The sequence below is a fragment of the Podarcis cretensis genome (assembly GCF_951804945.1).
Source record: "Podarcis cretensis genome assembly, chromosome: 1".
Taxonomy (NCBI): Eukaryota; Metazoa; Chordata; class Lepidosauria; order Squamata; family Lacertidae; genus Podarcis; species Podarcis cretensis.
Window position 1 is genome coordinate 106660889 of NC_137170.1, and position 17582 is coordinate 106678470.

Below are 17582 nucleotides of genomic sequence, written 5' to 3' on the forward strand. Positions count from 1 at the left end.
GATGAGGTTTTCTGCCTCTTAAATGGAGTGAGGCTAGACAGCACTCACCGGTTGGTACCTTAGTGCCCCCTCAGAAACAGCCTTCGGTTGAGTACCACTGGTGCCTTTTACACATTTAGTGGAGACTGGAAATTTGAGTCATGTTTCTATGATTTTTAGGTAAATGTATGGTTATTCTTCCTTAAATAGGCAACTCCACATGATTTCATCCAATAATCAGGCAATGTTCGTGTGTTGGGTTAATTTTAGTGCGGTCAGAAGAATAATAGTAGACCATCACAGGACGTAGCTAAAATCACATGGGTAAATAGAGTACAATTTTATAGACTTCCTGTAGTGATTGAATTGCGTGTTCTCATCAAATATAGGGAAAATAGGCACAATTGTACCAAAACATGCTTGTTCTTGTCAAACCTTTGCATGAATGATAGGCAAACTTCCTGAATTAGAGAGAGAAATTGTCTCTTCTCTTCAAGCTTTCTAGCCAGCCCAAATTTTCCCCAACACTTTACAGTATTTGTTTACTTCTTGCCAGGCCTCCTCCAGTGTTGAAGTGCCATCCCCCATAAGTACTTCTGGATTGCTCAAGAGGCTTGTTGCCTTTTTCTGAAATGTGTAATTGTACTCTCTGCTTTGTTTAAAGCTGTGAAAATCAAGAAGCCAATTAAGACAAAGTTCCGCATGCCAGTTTTTAACTGGGTGGCTCTGAAACCCAATCAGATTAACGGGACAGTCTTCAATGAAATTGATGACGAAAGGATATTGGAGGTATGAGACCTGCAGATTGTGATTTGGTGTTCTCTGTCTGTCTGTGTTTTGGAAGTTACTGTATCCTGTTAAAAAGCAGTTATTTTGACCTTGCATCATACATACCTAAAAAGTTTTAAACGCTCCATAGACCTCAGTAATCACTCTGTTTGATGGTCTTGTTGACATTAAGGTAACTAGAGTCCTATTCTGCTGTGCTACGTGCAGTATTTTTGCTAATCTTGCAATGGACCAAGAAACTTTGCAGAGCATCAAAGCCTTCTCCTCGTCACACAGTCACCTCCCCCTTTCCCAGTGCACTACAGCTTCTACACTTTTCATTAATTGCATTTCCCCCCCATTCGACATAGATTTCTAGACTCCTTCTTGTTTCTGTTTGGTTTCTGTCCTAGGATTTAAATGTGGATGAATTTGAAGAAATATTCAAGACAAAAGCCCAAGGCCCGGCCATTGATCTTTCTTCAAGCAAGCAAATAACTCAAAAGGGATCGAACAAAGTCACGCTATTGGAAGCAAACAGGGCTAAAAATCTTGCGATCACCTTAAGGAAAGCTGGAAAGACTGCAGATGAGATATGCAAAGCTATTCAGGCGTAAGTGTAAAGGCCGTTTTACAAAGGTGGTTTGAGGCACGTTGTATTAATTGGTCAGCAGTATTTCTGCAAGTTTGCTTAAATCCAAGGAAGATCCTCATATGCCATTAATGCTTATATATACAGTTGATCACCATAAAGCTGTTAAGCTGTGCACCCTTTTCTGGAGTAAGCCCGTTGGATTTTGCTTAGTCTGCATATATCACAGTAACACAGGGCAGGATTCACCTAATGAATCCAGTCAGTGGAAGCCCTGAACAAAGACTTCTACTTGTGCAATGGGACTCCCCCCGTTATTACACCTCCCCTCCCAAACTGGTCTTGGGGGTTTGGGAGAACCCCCAGAACAATGTGCATTGTTCATCTGGCAAGCTGAAACGCTTGCTGTGATGGAAGGACTGCCTTTACGCAATGTTGAATTCCTTCCATTATGAGAACTGTAAAAAGCAACTGGTGGTTTTCTGAAAAATGTTGTTCGTATTTTTCATCTATAATTCTTGTCATGCAAGGCTTTCATTTCTAGCAGCAATTTAAACACTATTGTGAGATAAATATGGTAGCTATTAAAGGAATGGGAAAGGGTTAGGTTACCCCCCCCCCTTCACAGTGTTTGAATTGAGTCCAAGTGTCTTGAATGAAATGCAGATTGGTGTTGTGGTGTTTAGGCTGCGTCTGCAAATACTCAACTGGCAATAATAAAATGATCCAGTAAAACACTTTTAAAGTACCTGAAAGTCATAATGCTAAAAACACTTCAGTGCAATGGTCATGCTGACAGCCATTCGTTTTTAAAGTCTTGCAGAAGCTGTCTTGCATGAATGTGCTTTGCATTTCTTTCAGAAGAGTGGAGTGCAGACTGATTTCCTGCAGTAAACCATTCTCTGTGTTTGAGGTTACCACAGTGAAGGCGCTCCTTTCTCCTATATCCTCCCTCTTCCATTAATGTACAAATTCTCAGCTGAGCTTGCTGGGAGATGCTACAGGGCTGTGGGAGCACTTCCTACAGGAGGAAGCACACACCCAAATTAAGGAGCATGAAAGGTCAAAACCAGCATTTTGAGATTCAGTGCAAATGGCACCCGTGTGTAGGCTACAAATCTCAATTAAAGGGGTATGCCTTTTTTCTGCTCCTATTTACATAAAGTTCATTATGCTTGTTGCAATCGTGTTCTTTTAGCAGCTTTAAAAATACGATTACTTGGTTTTCAGGGTGCTTCTCAGAGCAATATATAAAAAGCAACCAAGAGAGTTCTCAGTGCAGTCCTAACCATCTATATTCAGAATTTAAAAAATCCCAAGTGCCGCTTCACACTTAATATGGTAATTGTTTGCTGCGATTGTACCTGGCTTACAGTGGTGTTTCCTACGCAAATACGTAAAATGTCAGTAACTTGTGCATGTCTTTCACTTACAGATACCCATATTCAAGTACTTAGGGACACACATCTATTCACACTTTGCATATTGACTGCCAAAATTGCCAGTGTGAAATAATTGCGCCCACAGTTAACTTGATTATTGCATTAAGTATGCTTTGTCTGTAGAACTGATTAGTAGCTCTAATAAGATGCATTGATAGAGGAACTCTGAAAACAGAGCTCTCTGCCTCTTCCTTCCCTGTAAACATCTCTTCTTTTAAATATATTTATATATTTATATATTTTTGCATTTGGCCAGGTTCGATTTGAAGACTCTACCAGTGGATTTTGTCGAATGCCTGATGAGATTTTTGCCCACGGAAAATGAAGTGAAAATGTTGCGGCTTTATGAGCGGGAGAGGAAGCCCCTTGAGAACCTCTCAGATGAGGATCGTTTCATGATGCAGTTCAGCAAGATCGAGAGGCTGATGCAAAAGATGACCATCATGGCATTCGTTGGCAATTTTGCAGAAAGCATCCAGATGCTGACTCCAGTGAGTGAGATGGGGAGAGAAGCTCCTTCTTGAATGGAATTCCATGGTGTGGCTTATGCATGTGCTACGTTCCTTTTGGAGCAGTTACTTTAGTCTAGTTGTTTGTTAGAGATGGGCTGAAGTTATCCCCTGCTTGATCATAGAATTGTAGAGTTGGAAGGGAACCCAAGGGCCAACTCCCTGCAGTGCAGGAATATTTGCTTATCTTTGACACATCACCTCTAGCAGCTGCCTGGAACTACATGGTGATAAGTTCATTGTGCACCATTGCTTGCTTGCCTCTTTCTGACCCCATCGGGGCCTTCATCCTAAATTTTGTGAGCAAAGGTCTACTCAAGGCATAAGGCCATATCTCCTCCCCCTTCATGTTGCTGTACCCTTAAAAAAATCTGTCCCTGAGTTTTGGCATTTGCTCCAGAATAGTATGGGATGTAGCAAAGGGACTGTAGCAAGCCAGCGGGTATCAACAAAAGTTGTGCACCCTCTCTTGTGTATGCAGGATTGCCTTTCTGGTTCAGATCCAGTCAGTTGTAAATAGTCATTTGCCATATGATTCTGACCCAAGCACTATTTGGGCATTCCAGCTCACACAGTGAGAGTGCACAGCACTTGGGGTCACATGTGTTTCCCTCCCCATGTCATTGTGGCCCATGCCAGCCCCTCCCCAATGAGGTTTGCATGTTTGAGAGGATATCAGCAGCCTACCAAACATTTGTAGGCTCTCCTTGTGACCTGCAATCCTGAGTGCTCAGGATTGCAGTTCATGAGGACAATCTACATGCATTTGGAAGGCTGACCCTACAGGCATCCTCCCAAATATCTCAAGCATCATTAGGGAGGGGCTGATGTGAGGTGTCATAGGAGCTGGGGTGAAGGACTGTGACTTGGCTTATCCAGTTAGTATTCTGTGAACCTTAATGTCTGACTAAGGCTACACATACACACCCTGTCCCTCTTGCAGAAGCCAGTGGGTGTCCGTTTTTAGTTCACACTTGGCTTTTACAGATGTTCACATGATTTCTTGTTTTTGCCTCTAGCAACTTCATGCAATAATTGCAGCATCTGTCTCAATAAAGTCATCTCAGAAACTCAAGAAAATCCTAGAGGCAAGTGTTTATTTTGTTTATTCAATGTTGTTGTTTTTTTAAAAAAATATTGGTGGTAAAAACACACACCCTTAAACAGTAGTCTTTAGGGGGCTATATATTTAAGTTAAATGACCCCTTTCCTTTTTATTACAGAATGTTATGTGTTATTAGTTGATGCTTACAATTTTTCCCACCCCTATGATTTCCATAGATAATCTTGGCTCTGGGTAACTATATGAACAGCAGTAAACGAGGAGCTGTTTATGGATTTAAACTGCAGAGCTTAGATCTGGTAAGTAAGGGGAAATATACCCCCTGTGGACTTGAAAGTAGCTTTGCTTGGAAGATTGTTTGCACATCCCCATTTATTTGCACAGCCTGTATGAACAACAGTGTTCTAAGCATCCTTTTAGTGAGTTGTCAGTGAGCTAGGGAAGGAATGGAGCCATTGGCTTAGATTTCTAATGTCATATTGTCAAGACAAAGGTAAATTCCAGTTCCCCATAACTTCATTACCCTCCCCTGGTTTGTTTTCTCACCATGATTAAACTCTTCCTTACCACTAACTGCATCAGGTAGACCCCCTGTACAGATTTGCAATGGCAGAGAAGTCTGTTTAGCACTCCCCTGTCTTTTCTGCCAGTTCTAGTTATGAGTGTCTCCACTTTCTGGATAATAGCATTGGACCATTCATAAAAGCAATATTCGATGGACCCTGTTGCTAGCGGTGGGGAATGAATGCCTCTAATGACCTGTAATAAACAATAATTACCAGTGCTATGAAAATACACCAGACAGATTTAATAAGATGACAACCTTGATTGCTTTAATGGCCTATAGTTTTCCTGATTCAGATTATTCTTTTACTTGTGGTCGTCTTCTGACAATATGATGAATTATCATGTTTAAGTAACATAAATAAATTCAAAACTATGGGCAACAATTGCAGGGGTCCTAAAATCCTTTACCTGTGGTCCTCCAGATGTTATTGGACCTCAGTTCCCATCAACATGGCAAATGATCAGAGATTATGAGAGTTCTGGTCCAACATCATCTCAAGAGTCACATGTTCCCCTCCCCTGACCTGTAACATTCATACAGGGCTATGACATCTTCATTGCATTGCACTTATTTCATTGTGTCATGTGTCTATTTCAGTGACCCTCCAGATGTTGTGGACTCCAACTCCCATCAGCCCCAGGGGTGGTGGGATTGTAGCTCAGCCACATCTGGAGAGTTATAGCTTTTCCACCCTTGGTATACAGGCAGATCATGGGTTGGCTGCTAAGGAAAGTTAACTCAAGGATGTTGAAGCCGAATCTAACATACTTCTTTTGCCTCTTCTTTGCAGTTACTGGACACAAAATCGACAGACAGGAAACAAACTCTATTGCACTATATATCAAATGTTGTGAGAGAGAAATATCAGCAAGTATCGCTTTTTTACAATGAGCTTCACTATGTGGAGAAAGCTGCTGCAGGTAACATAGCCAACATTCATTTCCCAAGTACTTAAAAGCAGGTTCAGCTATGTTCTGTGGATACTGTAATACAGTAATGCACCCATGTCCTAGGGAAAGCTACCTGTTTGGAAAAGATACCACCTTGCAGAAGACAGGTGGGCATCTTAAATGTTGTGGGCACAATAGGATACAGAAGCATCATAATTTTTAAATGCCTTCTTGGTTCTTGTAGCACACTGTTCCCTAAAGCTGACATGAGCCTTTCCTCTTTTCAGTAATTGGGCTCCCACACAGTTTGTGTAAAGTCCTTAACTTCAGGTGCAAGAGATGCACATCCTGTTGGAAGGCACGTCTTGTAAATGTTGTGTGAACATACCAAACAGAAAGGATCCTTCCGACAGAAAACTTTACACAGAGAAATCTTTACTTGGAAGGGGCATGGTGCCCACCTGACAAAATGGCCCACGAGAGGTGGAGGAGATCAGATCCTATTCTCCTCCTCCGTTCTGCATGGTCAGGGTAGAAACTGTATAGGAGTCATCAGCCCTATTGGAGCATGTGCATCTATATTGTAAAGGAGGTTTAAAACAATACCTTCCCTGAACTACTCACCTTCCTTTTGTTTGATGCATCTCCCCCCATCCCATCTCATTCCTAGCCTTTCTGTTCCGTTCCAGTTTTGTCTCTTGGATGCAAAATATAAGCTCACTGGCCTGCAATTCTGGCTTGTGTGTGTGAGACCCTCCATTGTTGGCTTCTCAATTTTAATAGTAGTAGCAGGAACAACAACCACACTTTAACAGAGATTCCCGAATTAAAACTATCCAGGGTCTCAGGCAGCTATATCTCCAGGCTTTGCTACATGAGATCTGTCTAACTGGAGATGTTAGGGCTCAATTAGGCAATGCGTAGTAACATTTTGACTGTCTTTCCCCTTCCACCCTTTAGTATCCCTTGAAAATGTTCTGTTGGATGTAAAGGAACTCCAAAGAGGTCTCGACCTAACGAAGCGAGAGTACACCATGCACGATCACAACACCATGCTGAAGGAGTTTATTCAGAACAATGAAGGGAAACTGAAGAAGCTGCAGGATGATGCAAAAATAGCTCAGGTATTCTGTGTATCCCAGCAGTTGTTCAGTGGTCTAGCTTTCAGGAACGGAGAACTTTTGTTACATTTTTCAAGCTCAAAGATGTTCCTTTTGGAGTAGGCAGGACAAGTATTCACTGATTCCCCTGTTCTAGTGTAGTGTTGTATAGTTAAGAGTGTCTAAATGAGTGAGCTTAGGCCAGTCATCCCCCCTCTGGGGGAATAGAAGGGGAACAATGAATGCTTCTCTGTGCTGCTTGAAGAAGGAAGGGTGGTTGAAAAAAACAATAGAATGTGTTTATTCTTTTGTAGTATTGATGTGACATCTGTCACTGAGAGTGACTTCACACCTTATGCAATAGCATTTCATTTAGTGGCATGTGCAATCATGCACCCTTAAACATCTCTCTCTCTCTCTCTCTCTCTCTCTCTCTCTCTCTCACACACACACACACACACACACACACAGAGAGAGAGAGAGAGAGAGAGAGCTATTTTCAAGGGGAAACACACAGATACTTAATGTTTAGTAACTCCACTCAAGTTTCATTATTTATTTTCTTGGTTAAAATAAGAATGGTAGAAACAAGTTTCTTCCTTTTATCTGTTGAGTAATCCCAGCACGAGAGGGCAATTAACAGCAGTACATGGCAGAACTTCAAAATGCCTATTTTCAAACTGCAAGTTTATACTTGGAACTGGGATGTTTCTTGCTTTCTAAGGAAAGACCTGAAATTGCGCACTTTGCAAAACAGGTTGCAAAGCAGGCCTCCCTTCTGTTGCACTGGTAATAAAGGCTCCAATGCACCTACACTCTTGTCTCTGCTGCTTCCTTCCTGATTGCTTGCCACCTGATCAGCCTGATCTTCAGCTTGTGGGGGGTGGTTTCCTTTTCGTGGGTTAAACAACATCTTGCATAGTTTGGGTTATGCCTTGAGATTTGTTGAAATGAAATATATATATATATATATATATTAAAAAGTCTCTCTTTTACAGGATGCCTTTGATGATGCTGTGAAGTATTTTGGAGAGAATCCCAAGACGACACCTCCATCAGTCTTCTTCCCAGTCTTTGTTCGATTTGTGAAAGCTTACAAGGTAAACAAAAGTTCAGTTCACTTCTGTTATTCTTACAAATGTGGCCACACTTTCTAACCAAAGGCTCCCTCTGTGGTTTTGTAGTTTCCTTAGCAAATACACAGATAGCTCAGTCGGTAGAGCATGGGACAGTTAATCACAGGGTTGTGGGTTTGAGCCCCATGTTGAGTGAAAGATTCCTGCATCGCAAGGGGTTTATGATCCTCGTGGTCCCTTCCATATGATTTATATGAAAGAGCCTTAAGGTTCCATCTTTGGGAAACGTGTCCCAGAACAAAGGCCAGATTGAAACTTGCCCAACCTCTTGGGGACTGCATTCCAATGATGACTGGGGCAAAATGAAACAAAATCCAACAGGCGGTAAGAGAAGACAAACACACACCAGACATCAGGAACACACAGCACTCCTGCTGTGTTACACACATTCAGACATGCAGAGGACATGCACGCAGGTATACATGTGGCTGGAAAGATCTGCCACTAGGTGACTTCAAAAGAGAGGGGGAATAAGGCCGTTAGCGGCTCCTAGCCCTGATGACTATGATCTCCACTGTCGAGGCAGTATGCCTCTGAATGACAGCTGCTGGGAATCACAAGAGGACAAATTCTTGAAGAAATTCTTGGGAGAATTTGCCGTATCATGCCACAACAGGAAGTGGCACATCCAAGTTAAACTGACTTTAATGAATTTGTATTTTGCTGAGTGAGCTAAAAACGAATCCTATTTTTTTGAAGTCGTTGCGAACTCTAACCAGTGTGTGTATTTCATTTAAAATTGTCGATAGCAAGCGGAAGAGGAGAACGAGTTGAGGAAAAAGCAACAGCAGGCATTGATGGAAAAACTTCTGGAACAGGAGGCACTGATGGAGCAGCAAGACCAAAAGGTAGCAAACAAACAAGCCATTAATCGATTTTGGTTACGTGCATTGATAAAGTGGCACATGTTGGTCCAGTGAAAGAGATCGTCTTATTGCAGAGCAGCCGATGTGGTGCAGTCCAGATATTATTGAACTCCAGTGGTTAGGGATGATGGGAGTTGTGGAATACACATCTGGAAAGCACCACCTTGGCTGCTGCTGCCTTATTGGCTGAGACTGCTTCTCTGAGTCTTTGGGATTGGCAAGGAACCAACATTCCAAACAATTTTCTGTCAGGTGTTTTCTCTCAGAGATAACTATTGAAGCTCTCTGTCTCATATAGACATTTTAACAAGGCAGACATACAAGAAACTTACAAGGAAACTAGAGCAGTTTCATGTGTATGCCCCTTCCTGTTATTCCTAAATCTCAGAAAGGTGTTTATTCTCCTAAAGCCATTGATACAATGCTTGGAATTTGCCCTGTTTGAAAGATGCTTACTGAGAAGTAATGAGCATTTATCTCGGCCAAGCAATTTGATAATAGGAAGACATTCAGCACATAGTCACCCATAAGTATGCAGTGACCAAATGTGAAGGAAGGCTAGTCGGAAGAGGCTCAAAGAAAACGCAGTGGCAGAAACGGCCGTTTTGGGTTGCATCTAGCATTTTCCAGAGTTCTGCTTGGCATATGAGACCCTCTCTTCCATGATAATATATTTTAACAATACAATTAGGAATTCTCACCATGCAAGGTCAGGCTACACAAAGTGACTTCTACAGATATTTGCACAAAGCACCCCCACCTCCTGTAATGTCAGGATTGTGTTCCCCACTTTTCCAGTGTCTTGGCCCTCATGGCAGCTTTACAATTGCCATTGATATTGTGTAGAACAATAAAAAAGAAACAACAAAAACAAAAACGATCAGCATGACAATGTATAAATAACAAAAAGTAGCTAAAAGCAGATTAAGTGTTAGGATGTGACAAACAAGACAGTCCACACTTGACATCTAAACAGTAATAATCATGGTGCCAGATGGGTATGCCTGGGAATAGCAATCCATAATCAGGGAGCCACCACATGAAAGGCCCTTATTTTGATTAACCTCAGAAGGCCAGGACCCCCTGAGACAGGCCTCAAACATTGTTCTCTCAGCTGAGAGGTTGGTGTGGGAAAAGGTGGTCTTGTAGATACTCTGATCCCAAACTTTTCAAAGTTTCATAGGTTATAACCATAACTTCCCATTCCCCCCCCCCCAGAAGTGAACTGGGAGTTAGTGAAAATAAGTGCAGGTGAAATATGTGTAGGGCTGGGGAAAGAAAGACAGGGTTGACCTAGTGGTTCTAACTCTGTATGGGGCAGGTACCTAAGTTACACCTCAAAGAGAAGAGCAGGTGTTTTCAGCATCTTGTTGGCCACTGCTTTTTACCGTCCTTTGCTCCCTTTCAGTCTCCGTCTCATAAAACGAAGAGGCAGCAGCAAGAGCTGATTGCAGAGCTAAGAAGGCGACAAGTCAAGGACAATAGACATGTGTACGAGGGGAAGGATGGAGCTATCGAAGATATCATCACAGGTAAAATAATAATAATGAGGAGGAGGAAGAGGCTGTTCCAAAGTGCCCCTTCATAGCTTTCACTTTGCAAAGCTCTAACATAGCTTTTTAAAGTGTTATAAATTGATTTAAGTGACAATAATCACACGTATCAAGTCATTTAACAAATGGTGCACATTATATAGCGCTCAGGGTTTCAGGCCTGTTCTTTGGCAAGGCCTTGTTGACATAACATTTGTGTATTATTTAATTTCTCCTTCACTTCAGCATGCTCTCATAACTCAAGCTGTAGACCACGTAGAGCCTTATTAGACGTATTTTTGCAACAGGTGCATGCCTTGCAAATCTTTGAGTATTTTTGATCCATGTGCAAAGCTACTGGTGTTGAGCCTTGCTTTTAAAAGCTCTTGTTTTGTCCTTCAAGTCCTACTAATAATTGCCCCAGCATTAAATATGTGACGGAGGACAAAATTGTGTGATTTGGATTTGTTGAACGATTTTGAACTTCAGAGCTGCATATTCCTCTTGCAACAGACTAATACTAGTCCCTTTCTGCAATCCATAATTGAACGCAATAGGCTGACAATGGCTGGGTCTAATTTATAGCAGCCGTGACAAGTACAGTGTGGGCAAACTACTCCTGCAACAGACAGGTGATTTGCTGAAATCTGATTTAGTGGCTTCTGTGACAATCACAGAGTGGATGAAAACAGCAGCAGCTAATTGTTAATAATTTCTCCATAATCAGCAGCAATAAGTCCCTGAGTATGAGTAATACCAAATGCAAGCAACAAATACGGTGGGTTTTAAAAACATCCATGCACAGATGCATGGATCCTATCCAGCCAGGACTTCACTAGCATCTCATGTCTCATTTTCAGTGGTAAATTTATGGCTGATTCCTGGCTGAGACTTCGCCTAGGGTTTACTTTGCCCACTCTGTTGTTATGTGATTTAATTTCACTAAGTTCCAAGAGCAGTCCATCAGAGTGCGAGAACAGCCATGCAAATAAATGTTGTGCTGAGATAAAAGTGTGCACTTCATCACGCCCTTGTTCATACACCAATTTTACCTTTAAAAAAACCACCCCAGTAACTGTTGTGATTTGCAGAAAGATAATTCTACTGGTAACCCAGCCAAACAAATCCTATTGTGGTTAAATGACTGAATAAGGCACCTCAGGGTGTCTTTAACAAAGCACTAACAATGTACTAATACAATAGATCTTTGCTTCTTACTGTATATTCTGTCTTGTCTGGCTGTTATTTTCCATGCAGTGCTGAAGACTGTGCCCTTTACTGCTCGAACGGCCAAGCGTGGCTCTCGTTTTTTCTGCGAACCTGTTCTCACAGAGGAATTCCATTACTAAACTTTTCCTCTTTCACACCCGACGCTCTTTAAAAAAAACCAAAAAGGTTGCTGTAGGTTTTTGACATTTCTCCGCAATATAGCTGTTTGAATGGATTAGTGATGTTTCGCATCTCATCGGAGTCATATTTGACATCGCTCATCTCATTGCATGTTTTTGCCTGTCAGGAACCTTTTTTTGGTTCCCTTCCATTCTCCCAGTGACCGTTTGTTCTACCTTCCGCATTTCAGAGTCACCCTGTGGGCTCAGCGCCATAGAGCAGCAAGTGATGGAAGTCACAGAAATGTCCTCAAGGCCCATGGTGGCTGCGCTTCAAGCCAGCCACCACAATTTGCAAGGGATGGTTGTGGGTTGTAATGGCAAATGTGATGGACAGTTCACTTGGCTTTTCTGTGTCTTCTCCTCTGGGCTCTCGCACCTCCTTTACTTCTTTGTGACTTGATCTATGTTGCATGAGTCCTGTTAAGCCAAGCCTATCTCTGGAAGCAAACCTAGTATACATCAGTGAGCCAGGCTGAATGTTTATGGGCTTTGTTTTATGGCATGTAAAATGAAGTCACTGTTTTGTGATCTGTGAGCACCTATTTCCACATAGGTCCTTCTAACCATCGCTTGCATGTTTGTGTTTGCATGTGTGAACAGGAATAAAATAAATGTGGTCGTGGTCCCCGCACCCACTCCCTTTGTTTTTCACACCCACAGTCGTTAGCTTCAGTTCCATGGCAACTTAATGGGAAATCTCCTTTGAGCCAAGTGGTAGCCTCACTTAAGATAGCATTCTGCCTTTGATCAGTTCAGTCCTTCGTAATAGTGGAGGCTGGGCAAAAACCAGGACCCAGGCAGACCATGGTTCTGAAAGCAGGTCTTGACTTCTGAGCCCAAGCCATAAGAAATAAATTTTAAATAATTCTCATGCTACGCTCATCTAGAGCCAAGAAACAAAGATTGAGGGGCTGGATGAAGAAACTACTCAGGTGGCAGCAGATAAGGTCTAGTGAAGCAATATGATCAAAATTGCCTTGCCATAGAAGATACCCTGCGTTATTGTCATGGAACTGGATCCATTAACATCTTGCACTGTAGAATGTTTTTAAAAAAGGAGTGCTGTTTACGCTGCATGTGTCTGTCAGTGCTGTTGTCTTTGATACAAGAACCAATCATCTTAAAGCAGCACTTCATTTCCTACTGGTGTAATATGTTTTAATGGGGAGCTTTAAAATAAGAATGCTGCCTGTTAACTCCTCTTTTGCTCTTTCAAGTTAATTGCTGGACAGTCATCCTGGAGCCAATGTTCAAAGCAGCTTGGAATTTTATTAGTAAGAGGCTTACGATGGCCACCTCTTTCCTTCCCGTTCTCTTTTTTAACCTTCTTTAAGCCTCCACCTCACCCACTTTTGCTTTACTTGCTAACATGTGTGGCTTTTTACATTTATTTTTTTAAAAATAAATATATTATTATTTTGCTTTTTGGGCACAGAATTGAGTTGCTCTTCATGTTCCATCCCATTTTTAACTTAACCATCATTCTGTGTTTTTTCCCCCTTCTGTTTAGCCTTAAAGAAGAATAATATCACTAAATTTCCAAATGTTCACTCGAGGGTAAGGATTTCTTCTAGCACACCGGTGGTGGAGGATACACAGAGCTGGCAAGCATCACTTTTTACTTAGCTTCCTCCTCTCTCTGTATGCCAACACAAAAACTGCTGCAAATCACAGCCAAGTTTAAGATAAAGGAGGGATGACGCTGTAAGCGTTTAGCAGCGTTGCTGGTGCTTTTCGGTCTTTCTTCTGTTGTATGTTTTTATCTGTAGCGTGTGGGATGGATTAATCTGCAGCTCTTGCCTGTGCTGGATGATGTCACATCACTTAGTGGCTCCTCCCTTTCCAGACTCTTCCACAAGATAGATGTTGTTGCCTCTGTGTTGTACTGATGAGTCTGTGTTCTGCAGAGAGGGAAGGGGCACAAAGTAGGGTTGCCAACTATTTTACAGGCTCTGTGCTCCTTCTTTTTCTTTTAACAGCAGCCCATCAAACAGCAATATAGCATTTCCTGACATAAGCATACAGTGTATAAAGCTTTGCCCGTTCCTTTTCCATATGCCAGGTGGTTCCAAAAGGCATTTTGCCATACTAAAGAAATGTGGGAACCTCTCAGAAATGGGAGCTTACGTGCAAAGATTTATTTGTGTGCTCTGTCTACCCTGCAAGGACAGTGGATTCAGGCACTATTAGTGAAGCAAACCCTAGGAAAAGAGAAAAGGCTGTGTGTGGATCTTATGGCTGTTAGTTGCATCTTAGCAATTAACTATTATTCCCACATCTACTAGCCGCCCCTGCCTCCCCAATTGGGTCTTTGGGAGCCTCCTGTGATTTACAGCCAGTTGCTTTATCCAAAAGACCTCGGGGGGCTGCTAGTGAATCCTATTCTTGTAGGCTGAGTAAGCGCTACAACTAAATCTTCCCTGCGAGGGGGGACTGTCATTCTCTTTGCTCCTCTTTTAACAACGGCACCTTTGTTTGCCTTTCTGCTTCAGTAGCAGCGCTTCCCATAGCAATGGCAGCCATCCTTACACTGTACGCTGCCACTGAGAGCATTTGGCTGGCTTCTTCAAATTATCAGTGCGGGCTCCGGGAGCATCAGCTATGTTGAGGGGCAATTCCTCTGAAAGTGCCAGTTTCCTGTATCCATCTCATTCTCCTGGAGCAGGAGTGTGCATGGACCTTAGAATAAAATCTAAGAAAAAACAATGGAGAATAGTGTGTGTGTGTATGTATGGATAGCACCTTCGGGCTGCTATGTATGGGAGTGTGTGTGAGTAGGGAGTTTATAGGGAACCCTGTTGGTGGAAAGGGAAACAAATTCAGGATAGGTGTGTGCTTTTTGCTCCTGATGCAGCACTGTCCCCAGTTTCAGCAAATAATAATAATAATGATAATAATAATAATGATGATTTATTATTAATACCCCGCCCATCTGGCTGGGTTTCCCGAGCCACTCTGGGTGGCTTCTAACAGAATATTAAAATACAATAGTCTATTGAAGCAAATGGGACTGGCCAGGTGGCTGCTGCTCACACCGGCATTGTAGGGTAGGGTAATGTTGTTGGGGCAGCAGCCACAAGCAGTCCTACCCACGTCATTCCCTTCTTTTAAGCATAATCAGGACCGCGCCACTGCTAGCAGTGTAGACCAACTGGCTTTTAAAAGTGCCAATGTAATACAGTTGTCAAAACTGCTGGCATTAAGCAAGTACAGATTGTGCAAATTGTGAATGGTTTGGTAGGTTGCTGTAGTCTGGAAATCTAGCACAGCTGGGGAGGTGTGATTTTAAAGGGCTAAGGGACCTCCAGGGTAGATGGGGTTGGGGGGTTGGGAAAGAGGAGCAGTGCTTGCTTATTGTTTTTGCTGCTGCTATTTTATTTTAAAAACCTGGAATGCTTCAGATTGGCTTGCTGGTCATACCACTAGCAAACACAATAGATTTGCCTCCTGTGGACAGCAGAAATTGGTAGCATGTGGGGCAAAGGAGTCGCCAGCTGGATCTACACTGATCTGGAAAACACTATAAAAATATAGCTCTCAATGCAATTTCACATGGGCAACACTACAGCGCATTGTTGTCCCATTTTTATTTTTCACATTATAACTCACCAGTATAGAAGAGTCTGAGGTCAGTTTGAAGAGGTTGGGAGAATGAATGAAGCCTGGGTCTCAGGGAAAATTAGTGGCAAGTGACAGCCAACCAGCATTAGCATCTAACCCTGCTGCCATCCTGTCTTGTGTGTGTTTTTTTAAAAAATAACAATAATCCATACCCTCATTTTCATCCTCCTAAGAAAAAGCATCTGACGCAGATTCATGGTGGCCCCAAAGTTTGGTCCTTCAGTGGCAGAACCCTGGTGTGCAAGCAGCTCCCCACCTGATTCTCTCTATACAGGAGAAATCTGATGGAAGCTTTTGCTATGCAAGGAAATTGCGAGATAGCTTCCACAGCAGAACCCTTTTCATACCTAGATCCGTAACCCTGAATAATGCAGTAGGCAGAAGTCCCATATTAGTAATAGTCAGTGAAGAGAGAGACCCATCAGTGCTGTTCTGCTCGGCTCTCTTGGGAGCTTAAACAGTCCCTTTTTCTCTTTCGCTTCAAGCTGCTTTGATTGGCTACCAGCAGGACTCTTTCCTTGTCTAGATCCAGAGGCACAGGCTAGCCCGCTTCTGACACCTTCCTGCTTCTTCCCCGCAGATCTTAGAAACCAGCCCTACAGACGAGCCGATGCGGTGAGGAGAAGCGTGAGGCGGCGTTTTGATGATCAGAATTTACGCACTCTCAACGGTGCTGAAATAGCCATGTGAGCTGGATTGGGAGAACGTGCATGTGTAAAGTAGAACGTGTGCTTGACTGATTCCTTGCCATGTGAACTATTTTTGCGCTACCATTCTAATTGTGGACTTTATTGCAGTACATTAACTTATCTTCTGAAGGGCTCAATAACAACAGCAAACACATAGGAACACAGAGGGAAAAAATACGGGGGGGGGGGGGGAGATGAGCTCTCCACTCAACTGTAACTACCAAGTGCCTAAAATTCAATTACCTGCTCAAATTAATCAAAGCAATAGGACTTTATTTGATTGGGTATTGTTTTACACCAATAAATTTGTTCAGTGTTTTTAACCAAAATGTAAAATACATATTGTATTTTTGTTTTGTTTTGTTACATACCATTTAGTGAATAGCCTTCAGTGGGCTTTCTTGATCTCATGACTTGTAAATAGGTAATACTTGGAAGTGATCCGCTGTGGATTTTTTTAATGATTTCAATACATTCCTCCTGGACAGTTTGACTTAGTTTTGAGATTCTGTTGCACTTATTATTATTATGATGTATGCATACACCTTCATATGCATATGTAAGGACTTACCATATACGAAGGGGAGAAACTCATTAAATTGTACCCTTTTAAGAAAAATGCATTCCTCTTAAGGGTGGGAAAAACATCCAGAAAACAGAAGTTGATGTAGATGTGATTACATTTTACAAAGGGTTAAACTTAACTGGGATAAGAAAGGCTTGGATAGTGGGGTTTCGGCTGTAAATAGGATGTGATAACATATGGCTTATTTTAAATACACAGCTACCTGCTTTCAGATTCTACCTGCTATATACCAGTTGGTAGTGAAGCTGAAGTGAGGAGGTATAGCTCATAGAACACAATGCAAACACAGAAGAATCATGGATGAAATTCCACCACTGTTTTCTACAGGTAGAGGCAGCTTTTGGGTAACAATGTTATTTATTAATTAGCACTAAGATATTAACTTCTCAGTAATCAGTATTATAATTCCTGAGGACCACAACTGCTCAGTTGTCAGAATAATGAAAATCTGGTGCCCTGCCGAAAAATTAGGATACCCTCCATAAATAAGCTTGTACCTCCATTCCACAAGAAATTCTGCCATGCGACAATCCAGGTTGGCTCATAAAGTAAGAGCTGTCTCTCAGCTGAAATGTAGCTAGTTAACAAAACAGTTGTATCACTGCTTACATTCTCAAACCTGAAATAGATTTTTTTATCCCAGTTCAGATCTGCTGATGGATGCAGCATCTACAAGAAGTGTTAAGTCAGATGTGCAGTTGGAAATTGTAAATGTATTTGCACTTCATTTCTTCCAAACATGTGGGTTTAATAGGGAACGCACAAGCTGTTGAACGCTACAGTGCACAGATGACTTTCTCATTTTAGAAATGCATCTGCCTTGCGCTTGTGGCTATCCTTTCCAGATTAG

At 42.1% G+C, this 17582-nt stretch overlaps 1 protein-coding gene across 5 annotated transcripts in view; it reads left to right on the forward strand.

Moving 5' to 3' along the window:
- The window catches only part of FMNL2 (formin like 2), a 192956-nt gene extending 176626 nt beyond the window's left edge, over positions 1-16330 (forward strand). For 2 of the 5 annotated variants that reach the window (XM_079993242.1, XM_079993245.1), the window contains 11 exons: positions 644-768; positions 1161-1360; positions 3038-3272; positions 4310-4378; positions 4572-4652; positions 5712-5841; positions 6772-6935; positions 7910-8011; positions 8797-8895; positions 10322-10445; positions 13347-13725. In XM_079993242.1, coding sequence (XP_079849368.1) covers positions 644-768; positions 1161-1360; positions 3038-3272; positions 4310-4378; positions 4572-4652; positions 5712-5841; positions 6772-6935; positions 7910-8011; positions 8797-8895; positions 10322-10445; positions 13347-13462 — 1445 coding nt within the window. In that variant the 3' untranslated portion in view covers positions 13463-13725. Of the gene's footprint in view, positions 1-643; positions 769-1160; positions 1361-3037; positions 3273-4309; positions 4379-4571; positions 4653-5711; positions 5842-6771; positions 6936-7909; positions 8012-8796; positions 8896-10321; positions 10446-13346; positions 13726-16037 lie in introns of those variants that run through there. The other 3 variants (XM_079993243.1, XM_079993246.1, XM_079993244.1) reach the window with 2 other exon arrangements.
- The last annotated feature ends 1252 nt before the right edge of the window (positions 16331-17582 follow it).